The 26,460-nt window shown below is 44.5% G+C and overlaps 1 protein-coding gene across 1 annotated transcript in view; it reads left to right on the forward strand.

The window, feature by feature from the left end:
* The window catches only part of HYDIN (HYDIN axonemal central pair apparatus protein), a 3,273,799-nt gene that overhangs the window by 1,309,815 nt on the left and 1,937,524 nt on the right, over positions 1-26,460 (forward strand). The window contains exons 25-26 of the mRNA XM_069654775.1: positions 3,791-4,010; positions 12,006-12,107. Coding sequence (XP_069510876.1) covers positions 3,791-4,010; positions 12,006-12,107 — 322 coding nt within the window. The remainder of the gene's footprint in view (positions 1-3,790; positions 4,011-12,005; positions 12,108-26,460) is intronic.

Here is a 26,460-nt window from a genome sequence, read left to right on the forward strand (position 1 = left end):
AGTCCAAATCACACGTAACCTTGAGGACCTGTATGGGGCCAACTTCCCCCCCCTCTGGTCAGCAATCAGGAGAGACATAGAAAGGTGGGCGGGAACGGGTCTCTCATGGATGGCACGCCTTAACCTTATAAAAATGGTTATCCTCCCAAAATTTCTGTTTCTCTTTCAAATGCTCCCGGTCCAAGTCCCCAAGGCCTTTTTTGACGAGACAAAACGCATCCTCCTTAGATTCCTCTGGCAGGGCAAAAAACACAGGATTTCATACGAGGTTCTGACTAGGACCAAGGAAGATGGAGGGGTGGGCTACCCTGATCTCGAGACGTATTATAGGGCTTCCCAGTTGAGGATCCTGGTCGATCACTTCTCACCGGGACCGAAAAAACAGTGGGTAGCCATGGACAATAGGCCCCTGGCGCCCGTCACACTAGAGGAATGGCTCTGGGTCCCAAGGAGAACGATCCCCAGATCAGTCTTGAACCACCCGATTCTAAGAGTACTGTGGTCCCTGTGGAGAGAGGGAGGTTACTATAGATGGCTCACGACATGGCCCTCCCCCTTGAGCTGCATCTGGGCCCCTCCTTTCCTGGCCAAAATAGCGGAACCAGCAGCCTACCAGACATGGTTCGAGGCGGGCCTTAGTAGGACCGGCCAGTTGTGGGTGGGGGGCTCCTTCCTCCCCTTGAAGGACCTTGAGGAAGCCCTGGGAATAGGCACGCTTTCCCCGTTCCGATATCTTCAGCTTAAGGGTGCCCTCACGGAACCATCTTGGGGTGATACCCTCAGGAGGGAACTCACAGACTTTGAAAAACTCCTTCTGACCGCAAGGGGCTCCAAGGGGATAATCTCCCGCCTATACAAGCTCTTTCTGTTCTCCATCCCCCGAGACCCGCCACCAGCACGCATACAATGGGGTAGGGACCTGGGCGAGGAAATTGATGACGAGAGATGGACAGAGATGTGTAGACGGGCCAATCGATCCACATCCTCCCTCCAATATCGCCATCAGGCCCTCAAGATATTACATAGATGGCACTACCCCCCGCAAAGAATAGCCAAAATGCGTCCAGGATATGACCCACACTGTTGGAAATGTAGGACAGAGAGAGGTGACTATATCCACATGTGGTGGGGATGCCCAGTGGTCCAGAAATACTGGGACAAGGTGCGGACCTGGATCAAAGGGGTAGATGGGATAGAACGAGTATCCTGCCCGTGGCTCTTCCTCTTCGGGATTAGTAACGAAGAGGACCGGGGTAACACTCATGATCACATGCTCCAGGTGATGCTGGTAGCAGCTAGATGCTGTCTAGCGCAGAAATGGAAACACCCGAGAATGCCAGGGGAAAAAACCTGGGTGACCAAAGTAAGGGCCATCTACGACATGGAGTTCCTCACACACCTGCTCGATGAGTCTAAGTCCAGTATCGAGGAAATTTGGCTCCCCTTCTTTGATAAGTACGGCCGAGTGGTCTAGGTCCTGAAGACTGAGCTGAGGGATTCCCCTCCTCCCCACGGATGTGGGACCATGGGCCAAGGACCCGGCTGAGAACTGAACTCGTTTGGCCCATATGACTTTGGCGTGCCACACGCATATTGTATTGACGCCTCCATCATTAAGAGAGCCCGTTGTGCAAGTGTTTATCAAGGCTATGTAAGCGCGAACTGAAGGGGGGTGGGGGGAGGGAGAGGGAGGGGGGGGGGCATGGGGTGTGTTTCGTCTGGTTTTCTCTTTATGTTAACTCACATTAATAAATGCAATGCAAGAATGTAACCTCGTTATGCACCAAGGAAACTTAATAAAATTGATTTTCAAAAAAAAAAATGTATAACATCCCAATTGATTGGATGTTGTATGCTGATGATCTGCTAATTCTGGACCAACCCCCGATTGGTGTCAAAGAAAACAGAACAATCTCCACTCCTATATAGAGACACACGGATTTAAGATTAACACCATCAAATCTGTAGTGATGGTGTTACAGAAACTCTCAGGGAGAAAGAAGAAGCAAAGCTTTCAATGGCAGATTGGATGCGATACATTGATTGTAGCTCAAAGTATGAGGTATCTTGGCATCAACTTTAATTTATGTGTAAATGATGCGCTGCAGATTAATTAATTGAAATCTAAAGCAAACAATCTTGCGACGCAAGCTGCTGCAATCCACATACAATATGGAAAATTCTCATTGATGCTGAAATTTGATAAGCAAAAAGTTACACCTATACTGATATATGGTGCTGATACTTCATTGAACTTTCCTTGGGAAGTTTGGAGTACCCTAGAAAGTATTTTTGGCAGAAAAGTTCTTAAGTTGCAGGGTTGTGTGCCCATATCAATTATAAGACATGAACTAGGTTTAATATTGGTATATGCGGCATCTGTATGCAAATCTCAGAGTATCTTCAGGAAACTGACATTGAGTAATCAACCACCTCAATTCAGTATACTTCATTTGTACAACTCTCAACTGGGCACTCCTTCAATGGTCTAATCAATGCTTAGTGATCTTGGCAGAAGCTGATCTAGAATTGGACCTACTTTTGAAAAACCCAGATGCAGCAGAAAAGAAACTATGGTACTGGGACTGGATCAAAACAGAAGAAGAAAAAGTCAAATACAACCTTTATGTACTCTCTGCAAGGCATATTACCACCAATGATACAGATATGTGTTGATTATTCCAGATGCAAAGAGAAACATTAATGCATCTGGTTTTATGTTGAACTGAATTGAAAGTCTGCAGAACCAAATATCCGGGTTCTCTGGTAAATGACTATCGTCTAAAATATGCTAAAACTTGGTGGCTTTTGCTATGAGGAGGTGAGAATTTTAAATTGTGCTTTGCTCTTACAAATTTTGAGGAAGATTTGTCCAAGACACTCCTTTTTAAGAATTAATTATGATTAAATTCCTTTTCAAGGAAAAGTTTGTAGTGTGTTTAATGAAGCTTGATTTAAACACATATGTAATGCACTGTTCTAATGTATGAATTAATATGTGATTTTTTTTCCTATGGTAATGAATTGATGAAGGTTTGAATGAAACAATATATCAGATAAAAAATGTAAAAACTATTTTGAACTGGCAGAACTACACCTATTGTTAAGACTACCTGAAACCAACTGTGGTGTACATTTCCTTTTGAATCACTATTTTTTCGTTCGGAAGACCCCCTATCTCATTTGGTTTAAGAGTGATGGCAGGCATAGGTTTGGACACAGACAAACTTTGGTTTTGGACTGACGAACATCGACGGCCATTAGCAGCATCAGTTGAGGGAACAACCACCTTAGAGTTAGGCCCAGATAGGCATGACATCAACCCCACAAAGTGTGATAATAAAGGTTTTCAAACTGGTAATTTTGCACCTGTGTCTCTCTTGATGCTATGCCTGTCTCGCAATGTATTCAGGATTATACTTGTATCCCAGCATCAGCCTCACTCAGGTTCACCGCCCTTCACTGTCCTTGATCTTGTAAGTCAAGAACATTCCATACCATGACATCACATTGTTCTGTCACCCTCACATTCCATGTCCTCCCCTTGTCTGGGCTGATGACCCCATCACACTTGCTTAAGTCACTGAGAGCAATTTATTTAAATATTGTTTTTTTTTTTTTCAATTCAAAATACCTAATTAATTTTTCATTTCTGAATTGTCCAGACACCGACATGAATTGAAAACCCTTCAAAGAGTGATGTTCGGGTGGACATACTTGTATGATAAATCCATTGTGAATCATGTCAATTATTTTCCTGTGTAATCATCTTGAATCTATTTTACTGCAGTGAGAAGATTGCACCAGTGGCCTCAATAGTGTACACCGAACTTCAAAAGGAAGTGGCCTTGCCAGTGGAATCTGAACTTCAAAACAAAGTTCCGTCACCAGTGGAGTCCGAACATGAGAAAGAAGAATCCTTGCCAGTGGAGTCCACATTTCTCAATGAAGATTTGCCAACTCCAGAAGAAGCATTGCATGTATCTGAAGTTGAGCAAACAAAAAAGGAGGTGTGTTAGCCAGATAGCTAATTTATCTGATCTTAACTTATCCAATTGCTTTTTAAGTTTCATATCTGATTGTCCTGAGGTCTAATTTCTCTATGGATTGGTTTAGTCTGTTTGTCAATCTGTCTGAGGACTTAGTTGCAAGTGATTTTAAAGATTTACAACATGCCGACCCAAATGCTGACCAAAATTATGAAATAAACTCAGGATATCCACCTGTTACTATGTATTCTGATAAGCCAGGCTGTCTTTCCACTTATTCTAGGAATCATCTAGCTAATGCAGGTGCTGTTGGTAGTTTCTTTAATTTCACAAAGTAATCCATTGACACCACTACTAATAATGGCATTCTGAACACTTGTGACTCTGGTAATTCTTCCACAAAATCCATAGAAATCATATGCCATAGCATACTAGGTGTGGGTAATGCACACAACTCGCCTGCTATTGCGATCCTATTTTTTCTTTGCTCTTGCACACACCATACACAACCTTGCATAATTTGGCATTGTCAACTGGGGCCACCAAAAGTAAGGGTCACCAGATCAGTGTTTTTCTCATGCCTGGATGCCCTGTCAATGGGTTATGACAGTACTGCAATCCCAGTGCTTTTGACCTTGAACCTTTCAAAAAAATTGCTTTTGAATGAATATGCTTTGAACCACTCTCCCCTGTAAAGGGCCTTTCCTTAGTCACGCCTCTTTCTCAACATTTCACCCATTCTTCTCTTACTGTGTTCACAGATTGTTTGGTTTCCTCTTTCAATATCACATAAAGCGTGATGCCTTCTGACAATATAGTATGTTCCATTGCTGATATCTCAACCCCTATTTCCGGTATTCGTGATAATGCATCCAATTTCCTGTTCCTGTTCTGGGCTTGTATTTTACCTAAAATTGAAATCGTGGAAAAAACAAACTCTGTCGAGCAGGTCTTTGGTTCGCACGCACACTTCATGCTTCTCACAATACCCAGATTTTTGTGATTTGTACATAACGCCACGCCTACTGCCCTTTTAGTAATTACACCATTCTTCAAATGCTGCTTGAATTGCCAGCATTTCTTTATTATAAATTATAGCGTTGTACTCTGTGATACTCTGTGCCCCGGAAATAAGCTATTGGGTGTAGCTCTTCTGCCCTTCTATCTAGTCTCCCCAGGAGTCAGTTTTCATTAACAAATCCAGAGGGTGGAATTCATTCACTGGTGTTGAACAGATGACTGAAGCTGCTCAATTGCAGGACTTTGGTGAATGTTGGCGGCTTCCAGGAACTTTGGAGGCAGCTTCAAAGCTCTTTGTGGAATCCTTGGCCCATTTTATGGCCAAAAGCTACATGGAAGCATGGCAGGATTTGGTGCAGTTGGTGTATGGAATGGGACCAATGTCCCCTTTTAGCCCCACAAGTAGAAATGCTAAATTACCTAGCGGTCATCCGACAAGTTGAGAGATTCTCCTCAACGTAAGAGATCCAAAAACAAATCTCGATCCAGGAGTCGATCACGTCACTCTTCGTCTTCGTCAAAGAAGGCAAAGAATAAGTGTTATAGATGTCCTTCTACCTTGAGTGATTCCTCTCCTGAGAAGATCACATGCCCAACCAAATCCTCCACTCCGGCTCAGTGGGAAGAATTTCGGAGAGAGATGCTAGAAATATTCAAGAAGGAGGCCCGAGCCCCTTGAAGAAAAAGAATAGAAGCCATGCCCTGGTCGTTCTGCATAAAGACGACAAAGGGAATTTGAAGGCTAAATCCTGTGCGTCCCCGGGAGGCAAGCCAGAATCTCATCAGGAGCTATGAAGGCCTCGAATCGGTGAGAAATCGCAGAGGGCTTCGACAAGTCGAGAATCCAGCCCTTTGAGGGCATTATCAATGAAAAAGATGTCGACAACTTCAACACTAGCAGAGCCTACGGCAACAGAGTCGTCGACGCCCATGTTGAGATACACACTCTGGTCGAAAACTTCAACGTCATTGGCATCAAATCCGCTGTGGACGGCAGGTTCAAAGCCATCAAAGCTGCCAATGACATAAGAGAAGGCTTATAAACCTTTGCCAAATAAGGATTTCTTTAAGGCATTACCCTCAATTTATGGGGAACATAAGCCTTCTGATGACAACACTCCTCCTTTTGGCCTACAGTATGGTGCTCCGAATGTCCCAGAGGCCTTAATATCCGAGGAGTCCAGATTTAAAGATTTATATGAGAACCTGTGACTGCCAGTGGTGTGGATACATCATCTGAGTTGGAGTTTGGAAAACCAGACCTTTCTGATCACGCTGAGGCCTCATATGGGCAATTAATGAGCAAGGTAGTTCCGTTTTTAGGATGGAGCAGGCTTGCTCCCCCATTTGAGCAAGATCCTATCTTTTCCTTTCATATTGCTATGCAAAAAAGGGTTACATCAAATTGGGAAACTCCAGAGACTGTTGCTACAGTTAACAAAAACTTCTCCAAGAAGTATAGGCCATCCAGCAGTGACCCTGAATATTTGACCAAGCATCCTACACCAGAAAGTCTGGTAGTCCAGGTGGCAACGTCCACTAAACAATCGGCATACCCCACTATCCCGCCGGACAGGGATGAAAAGCGTGTGGATGCTTGGGTGCGAAAAATCTTCACAGCAGGGAGCACATACTTGAAGTCTGCCAATGCCTCTTGTGCCTTGGCAAAATTTGCGTTCACCCTGTGGGACTGTGTAGCAATTGCGGCTGACGATATCCCCGAAGGGGGTGAAAGAGACGGCTTCCTGGCTATCATTTAAGATGGAAAAGAGGGAATACGCGAGTGCCTTCCGTCAGGGACGGATACTGCAGACAGCATCAACAGATCCATGGCGACAAGTACCGTACTACGCAGATTTGTGTGGATGAGAAAGTCAGGGTTTGTACCAGACGTGCAGTCCAGGCTTCTCAATATACCTTTTGACAGCTCTCTGCTGTTTGGAAGCAAGATTGACTAAAGGCTGGAGAAACTGCAGACATCTAAAGCGGCAGCAAAGTCTCTCAGCGCTGCAATCAGACAGCCTCAACATTCCTATCCTTGTACATCATCTTGGAGGGGTAGGTCCTTTTGCTTTTACTCCTCAGTTGGAAAGGCAAGAGGACAGGCTAGTCATAGAGCCCAGAAATGATTCTCCCAGGGTAGACGAGGTAGAGGTACTAAGTCTGCCCAAACAGCAGCTGCTTTACCTTCAGCCACTGTTCCAGCCACCTCTAAACCACTCTGAGGCCTTAACTCACAAGACCCTTGTGGAAGGCAGACTCTCACAGTATCTGAAAGAATGGCGGGACATTACTTCGGATGCATGGGCATTGGAAACTGTAGCCCAAGGTTACTGTCTTCCCTTTCTAAAAAGGCCTCAGGATCATCCACCAGGGCACAACTCATTCAAAATTCCAGATTGGTTCCTTGCACAGTAATTGTTGACCCTGCTGGAGTACTCCCCTTATTTCCTAATCCCCAAGAAGGACAGAGGATTGAGACCCATCTTGGACTTAAGAAACCTCAATAAAACCCTCAGGAAGGCCAAGTTCAAGATGGTTATCCTTTCTCAGATCCTTCAGGCCCTCCAACCACAAGACTAGATAGTGTCATTAGACCTTCAGGATGCTTACATTCATGTGCCTATCTATGACAAGCACAGAAAGTATCTGAGGTTCGCTGTTGGCGGTTCTCATGATCAGTTTTTGAGTTCTGCCATTCGGGCTGACCTCCGCCTGGGGGTTTTCACAAAGCCAATGGCGGTGGTGGCAGTGAGTCTCCGGAGAAGGTTATTCACATCTTCTCCTACCTGGACAATTGGGTGATATGGGCACATTTTCCCGAACAGGCCATGGAACATCTCAAAATCACCTGCCACTCTCTCCACAAACTGGGCTTCTCCCTCAATTACAAGAAGTCACACATGATGCCATCTCAAAGACTTCAGTTCATTGGAGCAGCCTTGGATGCATCCTATGGAAAAGCCTCACCAGCCGAGGTGAGGGCTCAGCACATTCTGCAGATGGGCACCAAATTCGAGTGCCCAACGTCTTCCAGCCTTTAACTTTTTGAGGTTGGTCAGCCTCATGGCATCCTGCATTTTCGTGGTGGCACAGGCTCACCTGAGAATGAGATCCTTCCAATGGGCTCTCAGGACACAGTGGTCTCAATTTTCGGGCAGGATGACAGACCTCCTTCAGGTCCCAAACAGGGTTGCACAGGATCTTCTGTGGTGGGGCCTGCAAGTACAATATTCTGAAGGGAGAACTTTTTTGACAACCATGGCCAGAGATAACAGTAGTTACAGACCCCTCACTCACAGGGTGGGGAGCCCACGCCAACGATCTGACCGCGGTCGTTGGTCTCCATTGGGGATCCAAACTACACATTTTGGAGCTGAAGGCGATCAGATCAGTGCTAAAGGCCTTTCTGCCCTCTGTACAGGGAAAGAATGTCCTGATAATAACAGACAACACAGTGGTCATGTATTACCTCAACAAGGGAGGTGGTTTAAGGTCACTACCACTGTGCAGAGAGGCTATTCAGCTCTGGTTCTGGGCAATTCAAGAAGAAATCTCCCTGTCAGCAGTTCACCTAGCCGGAGAGGAGAACACTGTGGCGGACGCTCTGAGCAGGGAGAGCACAGTCTCCCATTAGTGGGAAGTCTTTCAAGAGATCTTCGCCCTTTGGTGAACCACTCAAGTGGATCTGTTCATGACCTTGTCAACCGGAAGTGCCACTGTTCTGCTCCAGGGAATTTCCCCCAAGAGGAGCTCTAGGAGACGCATTTGTAGTGTACTGAATTTCCACTCCTGTACGCTTTTCCACCAGTTCCCAGCATTCCTCATGTGATCAGGAGGTTGAAAACGTTTTGGAAATCCATTATCCTAATTGCCCCGGATTGGGCCAGGAGGATGTGGTACCAGGACCTTCTGGACATGTCTGTCTGCCCTCCAATGCGTCTTCCGCAAAGACAGAACCTTCTCTCACGAGAGGAGGGTCGGGTTCTCTATCCAGAGGTCAAGACACTCAAACTTCATGCATGGTTTCTGAGAGGTTGAGATATAAGGATTTGGACCTCCTGGATGATGTAATGGAGATTTTGCTTTTGGCCTCAAGGCCAGCAGTGAAATCCTTGTACCACTCCCGTTGGAATACAGCTGGTTTAGGGAAAAGGATGTGGACCCTTTTCAATGCAATACACCTATGAAAAAATCTTTTTTGTTACATTTAGCAAATCTTTCAATCTTTAAGTGCACATCGGAAAAGAGATCTTATGATGCTGTTAATCATTCAATTTCTTAAAGGGCTCACTAACGTATTCCCTCCTACACCTTTTCAAGCCGATTTGGGATCTTAATCTTCTGTTGAAATTTCTGATGTGTGCTCCTTTTGAGCCACTCCATTCATGTCCACTAAGACTACTAACTTTCAAAACCATTCTTAGTTGCGTTGACAGCCCGCAGGTTGGGTGAGTTGCAGGCCTTATCTAGTAAGCCCCCATTTACTGTTTTCTGCAAGGACAAGGTTGTCCCTAGGGTTAAACCTTATTTTTTGCCAAAAATGTTATCAGATTTTCGTTTATCCCAGAACATCGGGCTTCCTACATTCTATCGCCTCCTCATCCTTTCAAGGAAAAGGAAAGGCTGCGTAGGCTTGATCCCAGAAGGGCTTTGAGCTTTTACGTTTCATGAATGGCAATAATTCGTCAACACAACCAGCTTTTCATTGGGTGCACTGGACACAAACTGGGTCTTCCAGTTACAAAACAAACTTTCTCCAGATGAATAATTCTTGCTATTACAGAATGGTACAGATTGGCTGGGAAAGATCCCCCAGAAGGCCTGAGAGTTCATTACACAAGGGACATGGCAACATCTGCTTCTCTGCAAAGAGGGGTGCCTATAAAACACATTTGTGCTGCAGACATTTGGTTTACCAGTCACACATTTACAAAGCATTACTGTCTGGATTCATCCTCTAGCCAGGAAGGAGGATTTGTGAAAGCTGTTCTACATTCAATCCATGACAAATCTGAAGTCTGAAAATTCTTACTCCCTCCTCTAAAACCCAACACTGCTTTCAGAGTCTATCAAAAGATGAGGAATACGTGGGAGGACACAAGCCATTCGAAGAACAAGTTACTTACCACTGGTAAATTTCTTTCGACTGGATGTTCCTCCCACGTATTCCTCATCACCTCCCAACGTACCCCACTGTCGAATTTCCAGGCATTACACTTTACACTCTTTCAGAGTCTGGCACAGTCTGGGACTCACTGATGCTGGTAATTCTGCAAGAGGAAGGCGTAAAAACAGAACTAAAGCCAATGGGCTCTGCGCGTGCTATATATACAGATGATGACGTCAACCCTGAGATGGAGCGCTCTCTGCCAGAAATGTTTTCCAAAGCAGCTAAAGCTGGAAGGATATCTATCAAAAGATGAGGAATACGTGGGAGGAACATCCAGTCGAATGGGGGTAAGTAAAATTTTCTCCTTCTCTCCCTCCCGTACAATCCTCAAAACCCAGGTGTGTAAGCTTCCTGGTGTGGAGTTGTTGGCGGCGTAGCACCAGCAGGTGCCACAAGGTCCTAGATCACAGTGAGGGTCTCCAGGGCGTAAAAAGTCAATTCACTGGAGGAGGTAGAAACAAGGCTGGTAAACCCCTGCTGGCCCAATTGGGAGCACTTACCGAATTCCTATGAGGGCATGTGGTACACAGAGGAAAGTGTATACGTACATGCACCATGCTGAAAGATAAGAAGCAAGGGCAAGGTTGCAGAGCTGGGCTTTACAGCATGCACTGCGAGTATTTGCAGGAAGCAGGGAAGAGAGCCTATACCGAGAGCATGTGACAACTAAAGCACAGGAACGGGACTAAATCCTGAGAAATCAAGGGCTAAAGATTCTGCGAAAATGTCAGTAATGCCGGTACTAAGAAGCTTTTTGCCAAACATAGTTTTTCTTTCATTGCCTGCTTATGAATGCAAAAATTCCACTGTGACCCGGAAGCACTTCATACTTCCTGTGTCCAATTGCAACAGTCGGTGGACAAATGGGAACGGAACAATCCTCCCTAGCTTCCTTTAAATATCAGTGTTTCTTACATCCCATTGTACAGTTCTCATAGATCCTCCAGGTTTTCCTTGATCGCTTGTACTTGCACTTGGTAATAAGCTCCCCTTGCCCCTTTTTTAGATACTTTCGCTGCTCCCAAACTTGGGTTTCATTGTGAGCCTTTTGTGGAACCTCATGACTAATCATGGGTTATGCACAAACCTGGCTGGTTCCAATGAGCAATCTTTGGGCCCATATCCCTTCCATCCATTCAAAGGGATACTGTAAGTGTGCCTCTCTAGTTCTTGTCTCTTAGATATTCTGAGCATCAAATTCCACCTGTCCAACCTATTAATATGGGTGGTGGTGCTTCCTGCCCCTTACTTTCTGGGACAACCACCTTCAACAGAGAAGCGTGGAATATGCAATGAATTTACCAATTCTCGGGGTCACTTAAGTTTGATTGCTACCACATTTATCTTTTCTTTGATAGACAATGGTTCCACTAAACGAGGGGCACATTCTTTAAAGAACCCAGGGATGCAAATATATTTTGTGTCATACCTCATCTGCCTTTTACGGTCAACACATTTCTTATAAATTAACTTAGCTTTTTTCAAATGTAGAATTAATTTCCGTAGCGTCTTTTCTAAAAAAAATGTATGGGACCTGGATGTTGGAATCTATGGTGCCTTCACCATTTCAGGGAATGAAGTGATCTTGCACATTGACCCATGGTGGTGATGATTGTGCAAAACGTAAGTTAATAATGGTTGCCCCACAGTGTTTTCATCTATGCATCTATAGTATACTTAAAATAAGCTGAAAATAAACAACTTCTTGTTGGGGGTTAAGTTAATTGAAATGTGTGTCCTTTTCTGTAAATTATGTTAATATTTGGACGAGACACCTAAATTTGGTGTAGGCACTAACCACAGCTTGTGTCGATTTCTGCCAGGTACGTTGTGGGACAGAAATATTCACTCCCAGCCCAGAGTTTCAGGAGTTGCATTTGACACTGCCTTATGAGGAGCCACACTTAATTACAGGAGTAGAAGAGGTATGTGATTTCTGTCTCTCTTCAGTGTTGAGGCCAGCTTACCATTATTGTTTTCAGACAAACATTGTCTTTTTTTTACCATATTCACTGATATAATTTATGAACATTAACTTTGTGGAAATTATTGAAGTGCCTCTGGGACACTCATCAGCTATATTAAAACATATTCAAAAGATTAACTGTAGTACAAACCTTCTTGAATATGACATAAGATGGCTGATGTAAATGTGAGATGCTCACTGGCATTACCTATTTGGTTCTACTTCAAATTGCTGTGAACCTCCCACTTTTCTCACAGCATCATGGCTCAGGGAAGAACACTGTGCTTCTGCTACCCTATAGGAGGCTAGTACATATTTGCGAACAATATAGCACATCGGAACTATAACAGGCTTGATAGAGCATTTTACAGGTGTTGTTGAAGCACAGCAATTTGTATGAGAAGCTGAATATTGGATGTCGGAGAGCAAATGGTGCATTGTAGTTACTGTATTTATTTAATGTATTTGTATTTATTTATTGTTCAATTATAACGTGCTTAATACCAGAAAGTGGTTTCTAAACGCTGGATAGGGAATCGAACCTCTGTTGCGCTGTGTTGTCTTGCTCCAACAGCAAATGTGTTGCCCCTGAGCTCTTTCCCCCCTGTAAAGGCTAGACACTCAACAATACTTTTATTTAAAAAGTGGCGTTCCACAGAATGAAATCCAATATAGTCCTTGGTCCATTGGGATTAGTAATTTCAAAGGAGCCATAGTCCTTAACTGAAATCAAAAAAATCACCTTCACCTTTGTACCAATGTCTCTTAATTTACTCTAGTGTTACATGTACCTTAAATTCATGTGTACTTAATTGGAAATAAAAGGCAGCATGGCCCCTGGCTTTTATACAGCTGGTGGCTGTCGGATCCTCCCTAGAGCACACATTCTGTGTGTAGGGGAGAGGGATTCCACTCATCCAGCAGACTCCAGCACAGTAAAGGACAGACATTTTCATCCTTTAAACTTCAGGAGTCCTTCTCCCACATGCAACAAGATTATGCCATCTCCCATTATCTCCTACTCACTTGTACATCCTTCAGCTTCATGGTGACACCTTTGGGCTCCTGTAGAGTCATTAGTTTCTAGTCAGTCATAATGAAGCTAAGGGTGCCATGGGAGGCAGAAACATATCTATTTATTAGTATGTAAAGTCTCTTTAGCATCTGAGCATGTTTAGGTTTGTTTATTTATTTCTATAGCGCTCCGGACCCGGGACTATAAGGGCGCTTAGTACAAGTTACAGGCACAGTACATAGAATAACAATAATAATAGAGCAGCAAGTATATACAGACAATGGAGGTGATAGCAACCAAAAATGACAAAATGAGACATGTGCAATATGTACAGTTAGCATGCCTGGCTAGGCTATAAAGTTAGCAAGATTAATATTGCAAAGTAAAACACTTGAGGTGTAATGATCAGGCATATCACTGCACCTATGATTAAGCTAACCAGAGAACACCCAAGCATATTCTCGCAGAAGAACTTTATGTAACAGATCCTTGTAAGTTGATACTAATGGTCTGTTTCAGAAAAAATATTTGAAAGGTTGACTTGGGCATGATATCGCATGTATGTCAGGTATGGCATGGGAACTATCTTAGCATAGAATAGCAACTATCTGTTCAATGAATTGCTTTCTCACACAGATTCCTTACTTTATAGATATCCCTTCCAGCTTTGCTGCTTCAGAAACATTTTCGACAGGGGACGTAGTGGACCTCAATTCGGTCATTGACCGATCAGTCTTGCCCAGCACTCAACCGTCGGCTCCGGACGTGATGTCAGGCATTGTACATGAACTTTGTCACTACGCCACATCCCTTAGTTCCTTTTTTCCGAGCACTTTTCACGCTGCTTGGGAACACAGTTGAGTCTTCGATTTATTGTACATTTTCGTTCAAAATGTTTACATTTCTTTCTAATTCCTCGACGTGAGATTTCCGTCGCCGTGTTTCAGGTTTCAAGCTGTGTACCGATTGTCACACCAACGTGTCCATCACTGACCCGCATGAGTTATGCCTCTGGTGTCTCGGTACGGTCACGGTACGGAAGGGTGTGCGTTGTGCGCCAAAACACCCATCTGGAGGACACCTGTCTGCTACCGCACAGGCTGGCCTTCTCCCTCAACTTGAAGTCCCATTTGGCACCAGTCCAAAGGCTCCAGTTCATCAGAGCAGTCCTAGACACCCGGGTTGAGAAGGCCTTCCCTCCCAAGGAGAGAGTCAACAGCATGGCAAAGATGGTTGACTTGTTCCGGAACTACGCCACTCCACCAGTGGCTTCCTGCCTCTACCTATTAGGTCGCATGGCCATAGATCCCCGCAAGGTGCCCAGACATGTGGTCCACGACCTCATTTGGTAGACAGACTGCAGCAGTCTGAAGGCAGAGGAACCCTTCTGGCCTCCATGGCCTCAGGCCTAAGTGGTCATGGATGCGTCTCTAAAGGGTTGGGGCGCTCACTGTGAGGAATGGCAGGTGAGCAGCCTTTGGTCAGCAACGGAAGCCAGGTGGCACATCAACAGGCTGGATTTGCGAGCCATCGGGTTAGCCCTGTTAGGCAGAATCCTGTGCAGTGCCCTTAGGGACCACTACACACAATTAATACTACAGGTGGCAATACAAGTTTTACCTTTGGTACAAGCATGTGCTACTATGTTAAAGTGGTAGGAGTAGCGGAGCAGCCAGGCTTATCTCAAGAGTATATGAGCAGTAGCAGAGATTACACAAAGGGACCACAATTACTGTGACTCAAGCAAACACTGACTCATGGTTTCAGGTAGTATATATATAGTATATTTATTTTTAAACCATTTGTTATCAACACAACACTTCTATTAATTCAAAAACCACACGTAAAATATACTGCAACTAACCAATTCACTTTGTACAGTATTACTCAAGGTAAGTACCCTATGTTTGAATGGACCGGTGTTACGAAACAGAACACATTACCGTGAATACAATTGCGATCACTTTTTGACAGTTCGGTCTACTAGATAAACGCGTATCCGCAGCAAGAAATGCTACCGGGGCAAAAACACACTTAGCACCCGAGATACCCAGTGCGAGTTGGCGGCAAAAATCACAGGCAATATGTTGGTTAGGCAGACAGAATCGAAGAACACACATAGACAGGAATTCAAGAGTCAAAGGGCCAGAGCCAAAGTCAAATGACACTGAGTGCCTGTTGTCGAGGAACAGTCGGACAGTTCAAGATTCAACGTTGCCAAGAGTACTTTAATATTGTCAATGTTCGGAAGCAAAAGTTATAAGAAGGAGGAAAAAGTAAGGACAAGCCTTAAAGTAGAGAAATAGGGATTTCACCCAAAATTCCGCAAACAGGACACAGTTCCTTTCTCAAAGAACAAAGCTGGTGCCATGGCAGTTGTTCCTGTTGGTTTCCCGCAGAGCCACGCTTTCCTGCAGCTTCAGCATGAAGGACGGTGAGGGGGTCCGCACCACAAAGGGATGAGGCCGGCAGCAGCGACAATGAATAAAAGGTGCGCTCCTTAAAAACAGGAGAGGCTCTTCAGGTGGCTATCCAGAATGCTACAGCAGTGTGCAGCGACCACAAAGGCACCCTCTGGCTGAAGATGAGCTGGTTATCCCCACCAGGCTCAAAGGAAGAAGACTCCGGACTGGATCTCCTCTTACTTGTTGAAGGGTAGATAGCTCACGACTGAAGCAGGGCTTCACCGGTACGGGGTAGTTGCAGCAGTCGACCTCTCCTCCACTTCTCATCGGTTCCTTGTAGTTCCAGTGGCGACTCTGACTTCCTGCCCAAGAGACCTGCCTTTTATGCGAAAAACCCCCATTCACACAGCCTGGCTGTCAATCACCCAGCAGGGGGGTTGTCCAGTCCGGACAACCACCTCGGCCAATCATGCCAAAGTGTGACTTGGGTTTCCTAGGATACCCTGTGCAGGGGGTGACTACACCCCTCCCTCACATTCAGCCCACCTAGACACCCAGGCGCCTTGAGGAGGGTTTCTAGGTAGAAGCCCACCAAAGACAGTGAACAAAGAAGGCAAACCTAGTTTGCCGCGCAACGTAAAACACAAGAAGGAGTTTAACAAAAAGAAATGGCGAATAAACCGCACCAGAGCCAAAAGAAAAAGGATTTGGTCAAGCAGGTTTAAGTTTGAGGCTAACACAATAGCCTACAATATTACCAAGGTTATATAAGATGACCGCAGTAGAAATTTAGGGTAGATACCACTGCCACTAGCCATGTCTAAATGTTAAAAGAGCTAAACAATGCTCTAGTAGGTACAGATAAAAAGAGTTAAGAGTTAACCCTTCCAGTACTCCAAGTGAGATGGTGTGTACTGGATCTGTGGTTAAATTTGACTAAGTAAAGTTAATGGTAACTTTACCCTTTTCTGGGGAACAGTAGTCACCTCAGAAATGGAGTCGGTAGGAAGTCTGAACGACAACCCTGTGTCACTGCACTGAAGGTGCTGTGTGACACTCGCAAAAAAGGGGGCTACTGAAGTGGTGTACTCCAGAGCTCACAATCTTAAAAACAGGTAAAAGACACATAGCAAAAAAGGTGTAAGAGTGGGGGAAAAGCTCACACTCTTACCAAGTGGAAATAAATAACTCCAGAGATCCAGCAAAGCTGCTGAGGGACTCACTAGGTAAGGGAAATTAGCCATAGAATGAGAATTCTCCCTAACAAGCCCTGAAGGCGTTTTCTCTGTCTCTGGAGGGGAAGCATGTCCTGATTCTGAAGGACAACACAGTGGCCATGCACTACCTAATCAAGCATGGTGGCATGCACTCCCGCTCCCTCTGCAGTTGTGGTTCTGGCTATTGGTGAATTGGATTTCAGTCTAAACAGTTCATCTGGCAGGGACCGAGAACCATTTGGTGGATGCTCTGAGCAGGCAGAGCACGGTCTCACACGAGTGGGAAGTGTGCCAGGAAGTCCTAGAGGAGGTCTTATCTCGCTGGGGTACCCCAATGGTGGACTTGTTTGCCACGGAATCCAACAGGAAGTGCAGACAGTTTTGCTCAAGCGAATTCCCAGCAAACAGCGCGCTAGGGGACGTGTTTCTGGTGGAATGGACCTTCACTCTCCACTACGCCTTCCCTCCAATTCCCATAATTCCTTGGGTTCTCAATTGGCTCAAGAGGTTCTGAGCATCCATGATCTGATAGCACCAGACTGGACAAGGAGGACTTGGTACTCTGACCTTTTGGATCTGGCCATTCCCCATTTCTGCAGTTGCCTCAGCGGCTGGATCTCCTAACCCAGTCAGAAGGCTGGGTACTTCACCCATGATTCCCTCAAGCTAAATGCTTGGCTCTTGAGAGGATGAGGTATGATTACTGGTACGTCTCAAAGGAGGTGCTTGAGGTGTTGCTGGCTGCACACAGACCATATACAAGATCGTTGTATGCGTGCAGGTGGAGAAGATTTGAGGCGTGGTGCAGGGAACGTGAGATTGACCCTATTGCTTGCCCCATCACCATAGTGATGGAGTTCCTTCTGTCAATGGCCTCAGCAGGCCTTCAGGTCACCACAGTGAAAGGATATTTGGCGGGCGGGCGCCCTTCTCTCTTTTTAAGAGATCCCCGGATCCAGGTTCATATTTTACGATCCCGGTGATAGCACATTTGCTGAAGGGCCTTGTAAATACATTTCCGCCAACTCACTTTGTTGTCCCAGATTGGGATCTTAATCTGGTGTTGACATATCTCATGGTGGCTCCCTTTGAGCCAATGCACGCTTGCTCCTTACAGCCCCTCTCTTTAAAGATAGCTTTTCTGGTGGCAATTACATCCGCTAGGAGGGTGACTGAATTGTAAGCCTTATGCTGCAAACTGCCCTTCCTGCATTTTTTTTTTTAGAGAAAGTCTCACTAAAAGTTGTCTCTGAATTCCACCTATCACAATCCATAGACCTCAGTTTTCTACCCATCTAAGGAAGAGGAGCGTTTTTCATCATCTGGATCCTCAAAGGGCTCTAAGCTTCTACATCGCACTGACATCCGAGTTTAGAAGAACTGATAAACTCTTTATGGCCTTATCCTTAGCCCGTAAAGGCCTACCGATAACAAAACAAACACTGTCCCGCTGCATCATCTTCTGCATTGTGTAGTGTTACCAGTCCATAGACCATGAATTACCGTCAGGCATCAGGGCACATTTGACTGGCGGGGTCTCTGTGTTTACTGCATTACAAAGTAGGGTCCCTGTTAGAGATGTTTTGTCATGCGGCAACATGGTCCTCCCTTCATACTTTCACTAAACACTATAGTTTAGATGTTGCTCGCATAGCTGATGCGCGTTTTGGCAGAGCGGGCTACAAAATCAGTTTAACTTTTATGCCTGCCTCTTTCACCTACTGCTTTGGGAGTCTATCAGATGAGGAATCTGCAGGAAAAAAGCAATCCATTGAAGGAGAAATTACTTACCCTAATGTTCTTTCTATGGCATCTTATCCCGCAGATTCCTCATCTCCCCTCCTGTCCATCTCCGCTCAAAGTTAATGGTTGTTACGCATCTTCTTTTAATGACGACTTGGCGATGGTCCTTGGTGACCTTTTTCTTTCTTTCTTGCCGTTTGTTTCTTTAAAAAAATATATATATTTTCTGACGCAACAAATTGTGGTGTCTTGCACACAGTTCTTCCTTCCTTTTGAAGTTTGCTGTTATTTAACATTTTGTGGGCTTATTAGCCCTTTGTTATCTCTCTGTTTTCCTATGCAGCGCAGTCAGCTCGGGTGTTTGGAAGGGGGAAACAGAGGTATGGGGTCATAGTGACAGAGTTTACATATGACGCCTGACTTCACATCCGGAGCCGACAATAGAGTGCCAGGCAAGACGGATCGACAGCCGAGTCGAGGTCCACTACGCCCCCTGTTGAAAATATTTCCAAAGCAGCAAAGCTGGATGGGATATCGATCAGATGAGGAATCTGCGGGTGAAGAATCCATTGTCAAGGTACTGAAGTAGTTGGATCCTGCAGGAGTGAAGCTGGCCAACCAAACCCCCGAAGTCTGCCAGCCCAACAATCCCTATACTATAAAACTATTGGCCAGGCAAACCACAGGGGAAAGGGGATTGGAGAAAACAACAAAAGACAAGAACTCCCACTGCAGGTACTTCAGACTGTCTTCACTGGAAGATTTTTGGATCAGCAGAGTTCCTAAAAGGAAAGTACAGCCTTAAATAATGTTCAATGTACTTTCTGACTAAACTTTCTCACAGTAAATATTTCTCTAATTACCTGTTGCCTAAGCTGGATTTGCTCTTAGGCTGTTTCAGAAAGAATACTGTTGCTGCTTGGTTGCTTTGTTTGACTTTCTCTTTTTCTTCTAACTGTTCTCTTAAAAATAATAACACCCAAAAAATTTGCTGTTACTAACATTCGAATATTTAACTCTTGTGTAATTATTTTCTAAAAGAAAATATATTTTATATGTTAGTTACCTTCTATAGCATCTGAAGTCTCTTTTAATAATCAGCTGGCGTGTAAAAGTTCTGAAAATTCACTGTTTGTTCACAAACAATGTCTTTTGTTAATATCTAAGTTAGGATGTGCTCGCTCGAAAAAGAAACTGACTCACTTTCAAAATCCGATGCGTTATCTTCAAAAGAATGTATATTGTTCAATGTAGTCCGTAACGAAACGCAACGCAGGGAAAAATAACATCCAAAATGGCCGCGACGCACGCACAACGTCGTTGGGTCCTTTTTTCTAAACAGCACTCAAAGAATCACAACAATACGCGCCGTAAAACTCGTAAGCATACGAAAACTAAAATGTTAAGTTAGATGGTTAATTATAGTTATTAAAAGTTAGATACACAGCGATAATGATCAGCACGCCTAGTTAGTACCAAAACGTTATTTAAAAGCAAAATTGAAGTGCAAATCTTTTCTTTGTATTTCCAAAATATATAATCTTGTTTACACATAAAATATTACGATATGCTTCTCTTAAAAAAATAACCTATAAGGAAAAAAGTCTTCCAAGTCTTATATTTATCTTCAGATCTTAAGTCTTAGAGTTTCTTCATAAAAATATAGAAATACACTTAGCTTTGTTTTTGTTCCATAGTTAGACAATTCTGCTGCTCAGCAAACTGGTTCTCACTGGAAAATCTTCTACTGTAGAGTTCTTCAACTTCTTTCTTGACTTAATTTCTAATATTGAATTTGAACTGAACAAAAGATTCTTCACCCTTTAAAATATTTACCTTAACTTTATTTTAACTAGAGCTAAAGAATATATGACCTACTCTGATGAATACTTTAATGAAAGGCAGTTTAGAACCAAAATGAACATTCCAAGTGACAACACAATGGGGACTGCAATAATCTAAACCAATCACTGTTGGGAAAGCGTTCCACCATCTTGGTTTGGGAGGACTTATCTTTCTATGTGAAAATTAGTTAAGGGAAGATGAACAAGCTTTAAAATGAAAAATACTACACTCCAACTAGAGTTTTGTCTAACATTTAAACAAACCTCCCTTTCTAGTTCTCCCAGAATAATATCTAAAATGCCCATTTCTCATAGGGTCCTTGCAAATGTGAGGTACAAAATGTGAAATCCTGACATCCATAGTAAGAAAATTAGGGTAAGTAATTTCTCCTTCTGAAGCATAGTCGAGCTAACATTCCAAGTAAGATATAGCACACATTTTGAGCATGTGTAAGACACATAAAAGCTTGCTGCAGCACAACCCCCTTCATGATACAGTGTAAATGTCCAAATAGAATGGCCGTGTTATTGAGTCAGCTCACATGTATCTAACACTTTCGTATGATACTTTCACATGTTTGGAGACAGAGCTCTACACTCACTTATGAAGTACAGGATGCCTCCAACAACAAAATATATAGATGACGGGCACAGCACAACACATACAACTAGCAGACATACAGCTTCATATGATTCACCACCTCAGAGAAAATTGCAAATGTTTCATCATTGTTTCCTTGGCTGGGGCAAAGTTGTTTGGCATTTTCTGGATTTCATATCCAATTATAATTTATCGATTCAGAACTGTTTTTATCTTGCTTGTTTTGTTCACTGCTTAGAAGCAAAAAGGAATCAAAACAGCAATAAAAGCACCTAGACACTTCTGGCCACGCAAAGTTCCTATTGTGTTGGGTGGTGGGGGGAGCTGGGAAGCATGCTGCCAGTCAAGACTCCACTGCAGTAAAATGTAGAGAAGAATCGGGGAGATAAGGTATGCAACTATGCTTGTATGGTACTCGAGAAAGAAGAGCAAATAGAGGATGTAAAATGTTCAAGAAAAAACTATTTTTTTCTGATCCCAGGACATCTAGAGCCCCACTCTTAACCCTCCGTCCCTTCCTTTCTAGTATGGTGTGACCAGATCCGGCTCCTTTGTAGAATAATCGAGGCCATCATTAGCATAGAGTAAAGACAAAGGGCCTCATTCCAAGTCCGGCGGTAACCGAGCTGGAAAAACCGGCAGTTTGCTGTCAGACTTGGAATGAATTAACGCATTACAACCCCGGTGACCCGGTAATTCCGGAGGCGGAATTCCATTCCCATGGAGTCCCATAGGACTCCATGGGGATGGGGACAATGGAAACACCAGTTCTGTCTATGACGGAGCCAGTGTTTCCATTTCTGCCTGCAAGCGGGTGGCGATACTCCCGCCAGGTCAGACCTGGTGGGAATGACCCCACCCACCTGCAGAACTTGTAATCTGCCAGTCCGAAAACAACGGTGGCGTTGGGTTTACCACCACTGTTGTTTCCGGACTGGCAGGGTCATAATGAGGCCAAATGTCTGTCTTAGCCCTTTCTTTCGAGCTCTTTCTAATGGATACTATCGTCTCTGAAGATTTCTTAGTTCCTTATCTTTGAAATTTCCAGCCACCAGGCAGTGACTTTGGAAAACCTTGAATCAACCTTGTGTTGTACCGGGGGCATCACTGATAACTGAAGTGCACGAGGGGTATCATTGCAGACTTCCCCAGAAGTGATAGTGTCCAGGGTATAAGTGTTGCTGCTGGCCCCAAGCCCAACAATGCCTTTTACTGACCCGCAGGTTGCAAGACTTTGGAGAACGCTAGAGGCCTGGCTGCTCCATTGGTTACGCAAGTTAGAATTTCTTGTCTGATTGGGCTTTGCAAAACCTTTTTGCCAAAAAGAGCAAGCAGGCCAGTTGCAATAGGTGGATTTCCATCAGACGCCCATGACAATAGTATGTGGTGCATGGGGATGCAACATGATAGTAAAAACGGAAAGGCTTTCCAGAGTTGACTTTGAAGGCACAGTCCTTGAGTGAGTGAAGGCTCTTCATGTCTCTCGAGAAACCAATGGAGACCAGCCTGCCACCCAGGGTCTCCGAGGCTCCACGGAACCAGAATGGGTGCATTCAGATTCAGTGCACTTGTTCGAGGTGGACTTCTCCTGGACCAGAAGAAGGGTTCCAGCCAAAGACACTGAAAGAGATCACAATCCAGAAGACCATTCATGTCCATGAGCTTGTCTTCCCCTTCTCTTCCGAATGCATATGCTTGGAAGAAAAGCATAGGCACCTTGGGGGAGGCGGGGTGTGGAAGAGCGGCTCATCCACCAAGGAATCGCCTGTCAGATGTGCTGAGACAGAGGCACTAGTTATCCTTTATCTGGGAATGGAATGGTGTTCTCTGGCTGCTACCCGATGTGGTCCCGCCCAGAGGATGGAAGTAGCGGGATTCTCTGGGCTCAATGTCCCCTAAGAGACGCAATACAACCCTCACCTCCATACCCAGAATAACCAAAGGAAACTACATGTCCAGGAACACTGCATAGCATCAAAGCTCAAAAGTCCACAGAGGAAACGTTCCAACACGTTTTCCCGAGCAGACCAAAACCACTTGTTTGCTCACCTCACTAACATGCTAGCTGACAATGGAAGGCTGCAGGCTTCTCAGAATGGTGAAGATCCGCAGGCGACAAAACAAAGTCACAAATGGCACCAAGTACCACAAACACATTCAAACCCGTTCTCACTATCTGCTAGGGAACATTGACACATGTGGGCTCCCCTTTCTTGAGTAACCAGTGGGTAGATATAGTAATAAATCAAAAACGTGGAAACATTAATGCTTATGACCAGAAAAGGGACCTTTGAGAGGTCCCAGACTGGGCCAGTCAGTAATGGACTTAAAAGACAGCCAACAGCCTCATGGGTATACGAGAGGCTGCAGGCAGTCATTTTCTGTCTTGTCTGAGGAGGAGGTTTACCTATCTACCCCAACTCCCTTACTGGAAGGAAGACCGCTGCCTAACACAAGGGAGTGTTGGTGGATTAAAGAACTTGAAAAAGCTGAAAGCACTTGTGCAGCACCACTGAGACAAGGGGGCAAATCCATCTAGAAGAAGGTACATTTTGCTAGAGCTGGTAAAGCAGGAACTTTGGCATCTGTGGACAGAGAAGGAAATACCAAGAAAGATGCCTTTTGAGAAACTGAGTTCAGAGCAAGAGGCTTATAGAGAATTGGTGAAATCGAAATCCTGGTGAAAAGCAAGCAAGGAGAATCCTGAAAATGTGTGGATTTTCATTGGCCAGAATGTTTGGAACTTTGTGTTTAGACTACAGTTTTCTTGGGGCTGCAATTCGCTGCCCTTTGGTGTTCCCCTCAACAATTTTGCAGAACAATTGAAGGCAATTCGGAATGCAGATGCCTTGCTATTGGCAGAAGTGAGACAGAGAACACATTACCCAAGTTCTGCATTCCTTTCTTGCTGGTGGAAGAGCATCCTTTCAGGTAATCTGTCTGGTTAATAAAATAATGTATTCACTCAGTCCTACATTTCTTCAGAACATTTTTGTGTGTGCTAAGACACTTAAACCATCCCGTTGGAGGCCAGTTCATAGTTCCCATTTTCACTCTGCCAAATAGGGTGGTAAAGTCTTCTCAGTATAGTGCGCCCAGCTTGTAACTCACTGCCGCCTAGAATGAGATCACTGCTGATCACTCAGGTTTCCATAAAGAACCTGAACTATATTTCCCTGCTCATTCCCCGTTCTGGTCTCTGCTATCTCATTATATATTGGCTCAGTAGCTTTCGTGCCTGGTACCACCTGAGGTGAACCTTGCACTCAATAGATTTTATACCATACCATTTGAGTTGATGGAGCAGGGAACAGAATGCGGTCGTGTGATGAGCTCTTTGCTCCCCCCAGGTTTGCAGAAGCAGGTCCATATGAATGTGTCCATAATGGGCTGGAGTGCTTATGTCAGTGATCAGGGTGCTTGAGATGAGGGTCATAGAGATAAGGGAGACATCTCTTAAGTCTGTTGAATGAGAGTGAGTTGTCGCACCCTTCAATTTTTTCAGTTGCAACTGCATAGCAAGACAGCGATGATCCTGATAGTCAACACAACCATCATGCACTATGTTAACAAGTGCTGGGTTGTGAGCTCCCTGACGTTATATAGGTAGGTATAAACGACATGGATGTGGCTGATTGCCAAGAGAATCTCACAAGGAGAGTGTAATCTGAGGTAGGACACCCTCAGCAGGCAGCTGACAGCGTTGCACAAGTGAGCTTGGCAGCCGTTAGTGGTGGAACACATCTTCGAGATGTGGGGTATTTCACACATTAGAATCGAAAATGCCCTCACATTGTGTGTATATACATTACCTTTGATTATCCTGCTGTAGGCAGTACTGCAAAAGTTCAAGTTCTATAGGACAATCATGATTTTGGTGGCTCCAAAGTGCCCATGCAGGGTCTGGTATGTGGACCTGCACAACCTTTGCTGCAGGTTGTATTGATGGATCCTTCTGTTCCCGACCTGTTGATGCAGGAATTTGTTAGGGTCTTTCATCTGGACCCAGGGTACCTTCATCTCCACCCCTGACTTCTGAATGCCTGAGATTTCATGGACTCCATCTTTCTGAAGAGGTTCAGGATCTGATTGTTGGCGACAGGAAGCAAACTAAAAGGACATGTTACTCCTTTGGATAGCTGTGCTTTCGTAGATGGTGTGAACTGCAGAAGATCGATCCTTTCAATGGCTTTGGGGCTAGCGGGCTGGATTTTGCACTGTCACGGGTGAAAGGAAGTCTGCAAGTATCTACGATGAGGGGGTTATCTGGCTGCCTTTACTACTTTCATGCACAAACCTGAACTGCAGTATTTTTTAAGATACCCATTCCGGTCCTGTTCCTGAAGGACCTGGTGATTTGTGACTCTCCAGTACCATGCATCCAGGCACAACAGTGCCTTAATCTGTTTTTTCCCAGCTGATGACTATGCCTTTCGAGCCTAATTATATCCGTTCTTGCCATTGATATCTTGCTTTTTGATGGCCATCTTTTTGGCCATGAGGGAACTTGAGCTGCAGGCCCTGTCAGCTGACAGGCTTTATACTGCCTCTGGCAAGGACAAGGTGCCCATGCAGGTGAAGGCATCCTTCGTACTGAAAATAATTGAATTGTACTTGAACCAGGCAATGCAGCTTCTGGATGGCTCTTCACCACTGCACCATTTGAAGGTTATGAAGAGGATGCACACACTTGATTGGAGGAGAGTCTTGAGCCATTATTATCACCAGATCAGATGAGAACCAGCTGACAAAGCTGCAGTTTGTGGTTTTGGTAATGCATCCTGATGAATTGTCCCCTGGATCATATTTTGCTATTAGGCAGCACACAAGTCTCCCCTGCAGACGATTGAGTCACATTCTACCGTAGGCTGTGTAGCTACAACCGTTTTCCTAAGAGGTGTTCCTGTCAGGAGATCTACAGGTTGGCGACTTAGCCAACTCTGCACACATTTGCAAGGCACTACTGCACGGACTCAGATTCTAGGGCTGAGGCAGATTGGTAGTTCAGCACATCTTTTATTGCTTTCTTTGCTATGCTTCCTGGTGCATCAGAGGTTTCGTCATCCACGTTTGCAGGTATTGCTAGTACAATCTTTCAAAGATAAGGAATCGGAAGTGAAGAATGGTATGTTAGAAGAACAAGTTAAGTATCTTACTTTTCTGATGGATACAATGTCTTCTCGGCAGACTGCTTATTGGCATGCCCTTCTGTCCTCAGATGCCTCAGAAAGCTTGGACATAATCACTACTGATGAAGGCTGCAAGGACATCCTCACGGCACCTTGTGTATCGGTGGTGCCTCCGATGCTGTACTAGCCTAATTAAAACATTTGTTTATTGGCATTTTCAAGACAACATATAGGTTACAGTAAATCACAATACTAGAAGTGATACAATAACGTTTCAGCCACTTCTGCAGCCTGCCAGAAGGCCAATAGAACATTTAACTAAACAACAAACAAGCATTCCATACAAATTCAAATTGTC

The sequence above is a fragment of the Ambystoma mexicanum genome, chromosome 1p (assembly GCF_040938575.1).
Source record: "Ambystoma mexicanum isolate Mex_15411 chromosome 1p, UKY_AmexF1_1, whole genome shotgun sequence".
Classification (NCBI taxonomy): Eukaryota; Metazoa; Chordata; class Amphibia; order Caudata; family Ambystomatidae; genus Ambystoma; species Ambystoma mexicanum.